Genomic DNA, 7,500 nt, shown 5'->3' with positions numbered 1-7,500 from the left:
TGGCATCAGAGAACCACCTCCTTAAGCCGACGGGCTCTGTGCATTGGCTCCGGCCTTAAGAATTTAAAAACAGACCCTTTAAGTAAGAAAAGTTGCTCACCAAATATTTTATTATTGTTTTAGGCTGCTTCATACAGTATTGATCCTGCACATGCTCTACAAGTCACCTGTGCACATAGACAACAAGCCAAAATAATCATCATCATCATAGAAAAATCTACCATAGCGATCCCTTAAATAAGTAAATAAACATTATATATATATAAAAACCCTTCAAAGTAAAGCAAAAAAAGAAAATAATAATAATAAAATAAAATAATAATAATAATAATAATAACAGCGTCTTTTCAACATGAAATACCCACGCGGGATACAGGGCAGGCGCTCAAACATTTTGCAACTTGGCATTTTTGTTTTTGAGGCATCGGTTCAGCAGATCCTTTTAAATAAAGGCGACAAACATTTCTGTGAATGGAGTCTCCTAGGGGTCTAAGACGGAACGCGCCCGCTGTTTGCACGGGAAGAGGGCATGCTCATGGATCATGGCGCCCTGGTAATTTGGCAGCCTGGGTAGGCTCCGAGTGGGAACGCGAGCCAGGGTGTTCTGTAGGCAGGCAGGCACTGTGTTTAGCTCGATCGCTCTCCCCCTGTTTTGTCTTGGCTGTTGTGTCAGATGTCACATTCACTGTCGCTGGATGTGATGGAAATGGCAGAGGTGGCCGCTTTGCTGGACAGGCTGGCCGCGGGACTGGAGGCGGCCCCCAGCGGCTCCCCTGCGCTCTCCTCCTCGGCCTGCAGCGAGCGCACCGAGCCTTGGGATAAGACCTGCTGCTGTAGCCTGCAAGGAACCAGGAGACATATACAATCACATCGCAGCAACAGCCGTATATCCCACCCCAGTCACCTATCCCAGCCAACAGCTCCCCCACCCCAGTCACCTATCCCAGCTAACAGACAACAGCTCCCCCGCCCCAGTCACCTATCCCAGCCAACAGCCAACAGCCAACAGCTCCCCTGCCCCAGTCACCTATCCCAGCCAACAGCCAACAGCTCCCACGCCCCAGTCACCTATCCTAGCCAACAGGCAACAGCTCCTCCACCCTAGTCACCTATCCCAGCCAACAGCCAACAGCTCCCCTACCCCAGTCACCTATTCCATCCAACAGCTCTCCGCCCACCCCAGTCACCTATTCCAACCAACAGCTCCACCCACCTCAGTCACCTATCCCAGCCAACAGCCAACAGCTCCCCTACCCCAGTCACCCATCCCAGCCAACAGCTCCCCCACCCCAGTCACCTATCCCAGCCAACAGCTTCCCCACCTTAGTCACCTATACTAGACAACCAGCCCTCCATCTCCTATCCCTTCCAACAGCCACTTTACCCTCACACCAGTCACCTCTCCCATCCAACAGCCAACAGCTCCTCCATCCCAGTCAGTTATTCCAGCCAACAGCCAACGAACCCCCATCACCTATCCCAGCCAACACCTCCCCCACCCCAGTCACCTATCCCATCAACCTCCCCACCCCCATCCCAGTAACCTATCCCATTCAAAAGCCACCCACCCCAGCCCAGTCATCTATCTCATCCAACCAGCCTCCAATCACCCATCTCATCCAACAGCCACCCACCTCACCACAACCACTTATCCCATCCAACAGCAAACCACCCCCTCCATCACACCCACCTATCCCATCCAACCACCAACCAGTCCCCATACCCCAATCACCTATCTCTTCCAATAGCCAAACAGCCCTTGCACCACAATCACATATCCCATACAACCACCACCCCACCCCACGCCAGCCACCTATTCCAGCCAACCAGCCCCCTAAACTCAGTCATCTATCTCATCCAACAGCCAACCAGCCACCCCACCCAGACCCAATCACCTATCCCATCCAACAGCCAACTGGCCACCCCATCTCAGTCACCTATCCCATCCAACAGCCAACCGGCCACCCCACCCAGACCCAATCACCTATCCCATCCAACAGCCAACCGGCCATCCCACCTCAGTCACCTATATCATCCAACAGCCAACCAGCCACCCACAGAGCCACAATCACCTCTCCCATCCAACAGCCTACCAGCCACACTACTCCAATCATCTACCCCATCCACCAGGTAGGCAGCCACCCCAATCACCTACCACATCCTAAAGGCTAGCCAGTCACCCTACTATTGCGATCAATCTAATTCCAGCAGACGCAGCTAACTCGTCGCTCCATCCAGTCTATCCCCATCTCAACCACCTATCTTATTCCAATAGCTAACCAGCCTCCACCTATACCTCCCACCCCCATGCCTACTCAGCCTCCACCTATACCTCCCACCCCCATGCCTAATCACCTATCCTACCCCAACAGCTAACCAGTCACCACACATACCTCCCACCCCCATGCCTAATCACCTATCCTACCCCAACAGCTAACCAGCCATCTGACCCCCATATACCCCCTACCACATCCCAACAAGACCCCCCCATCACTAGCCAGTTACCCCTCGCCTATGTCTTTTATCCCAAGAACTATTATATTGGAACAGTTAAGGAGCCCTTTCACCCCACATATCTCCTACCACCGCGCCCCCACATACTCCCACCTTAGTCATCTACCCTATTCGAACAGCTAACCAGCCACTCCATACTATCACCCCCTCGCTATCCATGGCCAAGCCAGCCCCAGTTCCCCAATTAGCCAAATCTAGCCAGGCATTTAGCTTCTGGCTGCAAACACACAACCGCCCTCCCGGCTCTTTAGAGCTTCACCCTGTGCCCATGCGTTGCCCCAACTCCCTTCCTGAAGTCTTTCCAGCAGCTTCAATTCTTTTGAAAGGGGATCCCGGTACAGTGCATGATTTTGCCATTCACACGGGCGGTGTGTCCTGCCCATGTTTAGAAAGGCTTAAATCTTTTCTCTTACACGATTCCAGAAATAGGGATTGCTGTATTTTTATTTCATTTACAGCTGTCAGGCAATATTTATCTTTAATTATTTAGTCACGTCTTTCCAGAACTCTTTTTGTACCAGTCCAGGGTGCAACCCATGTACTTGTTCTAGTTATCTTCCTGCTGACTTCTGAAAAAAACAACAACCCAGGAGTCACTGGCAGGAATTTGATCCATAATTTGGAGATTCTTTTCCGCTTTCCGGGACATTTGCTCAAGTCGCTAACTCAGATAAATAATTCAAAACAATAACATTGCAAAGAAAAAAACCCCCAAACAAAACCATTTTCTATTGGGAAAAAAACAACTAAAATAACCCAGAAACAATTCCTAAGGGTTTAAAAGCGCCCGAAACTGAATTCAAATGAATTAAAAATGAAAAGATTGTGTCTTGTAAATAATAAGGCTATTTTAAAGCAGATCTTGAAATATGTATACAATATTGTTTCCTATTAGAACAATTGATGGTGTTTTCTGAAACGAGCTTGCACAATTATACTCATGGCGAAATAGATGTGTCTATTTTACGTAGCTTTCTAAATATCTTAAAGCAAAACTTGGAAAGGGAATAGATTTAATATATATATATTTGGTTAGCTTCTTTATATTTTTGATATTTAAACGGCTAAAGGCTGGAAAATGAGCGACTGAGCGAATGTTCCCCATCTCTGTATCATATTCATTATATTAATTATTAGAAACGGTTCAGAAAATCCTTTTCTGATGCCCCATTTAACGCGCTACTTCTTCAAGGGAAATACAAATCGTTTCTTGCGGCTTATCTATTAATTTAAGCTTCCCCAAGACAGATAATCTTTCAAATAGATCATTTCCTATGTTGCAATCTGAAGAATAATGTAAAGGCAAAAACATCCTCATAAAACAAAGCATCCCCGAAATGGCAACAAAACCCATGTCCGCCGCAATGGCTCCAAGACACAGAAATAGCGTTCATATCTTTAATGTTTGACCTGGGGACAAAAGGCGAGCACGTACTGGAATTGGGGAAAGGGCGCAGATTTTAAGGGACTAACTGCATTAATTTCCGCCTTCCTTCTAAGCCAACAGCGTCCATGGATTGCAACCTTTCAAAGTATTAAAAAGCAGGTCTATCGCTCAGCTGCAGGGCAAGGCGGCTCTGCCAGTTTTATCCCAGCCGCCAAGCGTCCCCTGCTCGCGGAGGAGAAGAACCAGGCTAAGGGGAGCTTGTTCTAAACCGAAAATCAGGAAAACAGCAAAGTACCGACCTGTTCTTAGCGGCTGCTGCCCTGTCTCTTTGTCTGCGGTTTTTGAACCAGTTGCCCACTTGTGTAGGGGTAAGTCCGGTAGCCTGGGCCAGTTCTCGCTTTTTGCTGGGGTTGGGGTAAGGGTCCTGCAGGTACCACTCCCGTAGCAAGTGCCTCGTCCTCTCCTTGAAGCAATGCGTCTTCTGCTCCCCGTCCCAGATGGTGCGGGGCAACGGGAACTTCTTCCGCACCCGGTACTTGTCCACGGGCCCCAGGGGTCGGCCCCGCAGCTTCTCGGCTTCCTGGTAATGCGCCTCCAGCCAGAGGGCCTGCAGCTTGGCGTGCGACTCCTTGGTGAACTTGTGGTTCTCCAGGATGTGGTAGAGCTCCCGGTAGTTCCCCGTGTGGAAGGCCACAATGGCCCGGGCTCTCAGCACCGACTCGTTCTTGTTCAGGGCCTCGCATGCCGCAGGGGCCACCGGCAGGGACCAGAGGAAGCGGCCCAGGCGCTCAATGTCCCCGCTCTCCTCCAGGGTCTCGCAGACCCCGGCCACTTGCTGGGGGCTGAAATTGAGGATGGGCAGCTGGAACATCGAGGCGGCGGCGGCAGCGTCTCCGCCCTGGGGAGGAAGGGGAGGAAACCCACGCGCGGCGGAAGGACCCTGAGATCCCCCCGCCCCGCACGCCCACCCGGGAATCTGGGGTACTGGGGGGATTTGCTGAGCGCCGCGCGGCTCTGCTCCGCGTGCGGCTTTCCCCAGGCTCGCAGGGGCACTCGGGCGGCGGCGGCGGCGGCGGCGGCGGCGGCGGCAGCGGTGGAAGTGGCAGGGAGGGGAAGGAATTGGGAGCGCCTAGGCTGCTGTTTCCATGGGGGGAGGCGTGCGTGGGGGTGGGGGGATGGAGGAGGATGGAGGGGGGTGGGGAAGGCGAAGAACAAGCCGCTGTTCAGATGCTGCAGGAGAAGCCTGGTTTGCTATTGGACTGGGCAGATTGGCTCCCCGGTTTCCATGGAGGGGGCTGTCACTCACTGTCAGCCTCTGCCAATCAAGGCGGAAGGCCGCGCGCTGGAGAGATTTCAGCACCTCCCAGGACTCGACAGCGCCCAGCGCCCTTTGGAGAAGAGTTTGACTTTCAAAAGGTATTTGCAAAAGCAGGAGGACGCGCACCCACCCACCGGCGCGGCGAAGAACTCACGCAGGCAGAGACGTGGGGGGATATTGTCTGCAGCTTGCCCCAGCAGCCCGTTGCTCATCAGTCCTCGCGTGCCGAGAGCTAGGAGACCTTTCCCAAATCGCAGCCTGAAACAAACCAGTCCCCCGCCTCCTCCCATCCCCACCGGCACGCGTGGGAAGGCTTTCTTCCGTGGAGAGGGCACCCTAACAAGGCCGCGAAAAGGAAAATAAACAGGGCACTTTGGGGAGCGGACGCTATCGAATTGCACAGGAGACTTGGAGTGAAGCATGCCAATGTCACCACACACACACACACACACCGTGTGCAGGCTGCTGCTGGGTTCCAGTGAACCAGGGGACTTGTCTAGCTTCTTTTGAAGACTGCTACTCCCACCCCTGTCTCCTATAGAGCAATCCAGTCCAGGAGTGAGCCTTGCACTGCCTCCCAGACAGCGCTGCACAGTCTACTGCCAAGGAAAAGATGAGATCAGGTCCAACCAAGAACTCAGAGAATAAATGAAGCAAGCAAGCAACCATAATGGAATATTGTCAGAAGCACTCAATGGGCAGCCGATATTCGACAGATCAACCTCTCCCTCTCCCTCCAGTCATCTCCCACCCAGGGCCCTGTGACCCCCCTCAATAATTAGGGTGAGGGATTCATTTCGGGGAGTCCAGCTCCCTCCTTTGCCCAAATAAAGCTTTACATGTTTACATTTACAACCTAATTGGTTTCGGTTGAGTGGCCCCGAATAAACACCGAGAATAGCCATCGAGAGTGAGAAGTCATTTGTAGGTCAGGACAGCAACTTAAAGCAGATTTTAGGAATCTTTTAAAATATTGATCACCTTCTAATAATCAGCTCCGACTGTTCCTAAACTGGGGCTGATGAGTCTAGTCCTGGGAGAGAAGCGACTTTATTAATATCCCTTCCACTCCTCCCCGAATAAATAAAGAGATGTATTATGATCATGGCTGCCAGGAAAGAAATGAAATCACTTTCTGAACTGTTAGGATCCGTTGTGTTTTCTGGAGGGGGAGGGAAAAAAAAGCAGCCAAGCTTTATTCTAGATGGGGCTGCTCAGAGGCCGTTTCTTTGTGGGAACATTAGGAGCCGGGCTTGGAAAGGCAGCAGATATTGGGAATTAAACTCAAGATGTTCTCTTACGCTCTGTGCAATGCGATTTTTTTTCCTGGAACAGTTGTCAAAAGAAATGCCTTCCGAATCTGATTTTCTCGTGTTGTTGTTTCTTAAAACAAAACAAAACAAACAAAACAGGGGGGATCCTTTGCCAGTTGCCTATAGCCTGAAATTAACCAGATTTACATTTTTTCCCATCATCTCTCCGCAGAAAGGCACTGGACCGGAGCTCGCCGTCTTTTCTTTAGTATCAAGTACAATTTGTCTTTTGCTTGTGAAGATTTGGTAAATCAGAAGGCGGATAGATAGCGCAGATGGTTGGAGGTGTCGGGTCAGATTATGGCATGCCTCAGTACAGTGCTAAGCTCATTCTGACGGAAAACCCTGATATTATTTTCACAGATCTACACAGTTCACTTGAAAAAAAACCCTCGGAGCCATTTACATCATTTATGTGAGGCTCACAGCTAGCGGGATGGAAAGGCTTTCAATACTGCTCATTTTCATAAAAACCGACAGCGCTGGGGGGCGGGGGGAGGGAAAAATAAGAAGAAAAGAAGGAGAAAGAAGGAGGAGGAGGAGAAGCATGCACATAAATTCCCGAGCTCCGAAACACGCCCTAGAAACTTTTGAAATAGAAGCCTTTTAGGCTTCACCTTCTCCACCAGTGTTTAATTTGCGATTCCACTCAGGATGTGTATAAGGACAGGCCACCGAAAAGACTCAGCTTGTAAACGCTTCTGAAACTCAGAAATCCAGAAAGACATTCCCCTCTCCACCCCTCCCCTCCAGCGTTGGGCTGGAGAATTAAAATGCGTGGCGCAATTAAGACAATAGGACTCGGTAAATTAAAAACAACAACCACCACCCCCCCCCCAGCACAAATCATCATTCAAAAGAGCATCGGAGGGTGTGAAAATGTTGCCGAGCAAGCGTGTGACAAGGTGCTCGAGTTTACAGAGCTGGCAGGTTTCCTGATATTATTTTCAGCTTTCCCCCCACGGTAC

At 50.7% G+C, this 7,500-nt stretch overlaps 1 protein-coding gene across 1 annotated transcript; it reads right to left on the bottom strand.

Moving 5' to 3' along the window:
• Window positions 1-669: 669 nt before the first annotated feature.
• SIX6 (SIX homeobox 6) lies at window positions 670-4,772 on the bottom strand. The gene is made up of 2 exons (XM_034769067.1): window positions 4,201-4,772; window positions 670-838 (listed from the first exon to the last, which is right to left on the bottom strand). Exons 1-2 carry the CDS (start codon window positions 4,770-4,772, stop codon window positions 670-672), a joined length of 741 nt encoding a protein of 246 aa, XP_034624958.1.
• Between the last annotated feature and the right edge of the window lie 2,728 nt (window positions 4,773-7,500).

Source organism: Trachemys scripta, chromosome 4 (genome assembly GCF_013100865.1).
Source record: "Trachemys scripta elegans isolate TJP31775 chromosome 4, CAS_Tse_1.0, whole genome shotgun sequence".
Classification (NCBI taxonomy): Eukaryota; Metazoa; Chordata; order Testudines; family Emydidae; genus Trachemys; species Trachemys scripta.
The sequence above is the reverse complement of the archived record's forward strand: the minus strand, read 5'-3'. Positions and strand labels throughout refer to the sequence as shown.

What these genes read in the sequence shown, in the direction of transcription:
- SIX6 (XM_034769067.1), bottom strand. Translation starts at nt 4,772, where the DNA reads ATGTTCCAGCTGCCCATCCTCAATTTCAGCCCCCAGCAAGTGGCCGGG. An exon ending in GCAGCAGCCGCTAAGAACAG is followed by an intron (nt 839 to 4,200) that starts GTCGGTACTTTG and finishes GGTTCCTTGCAG; the next exon opens with GCTACAGCAGCAGGTCTTAT.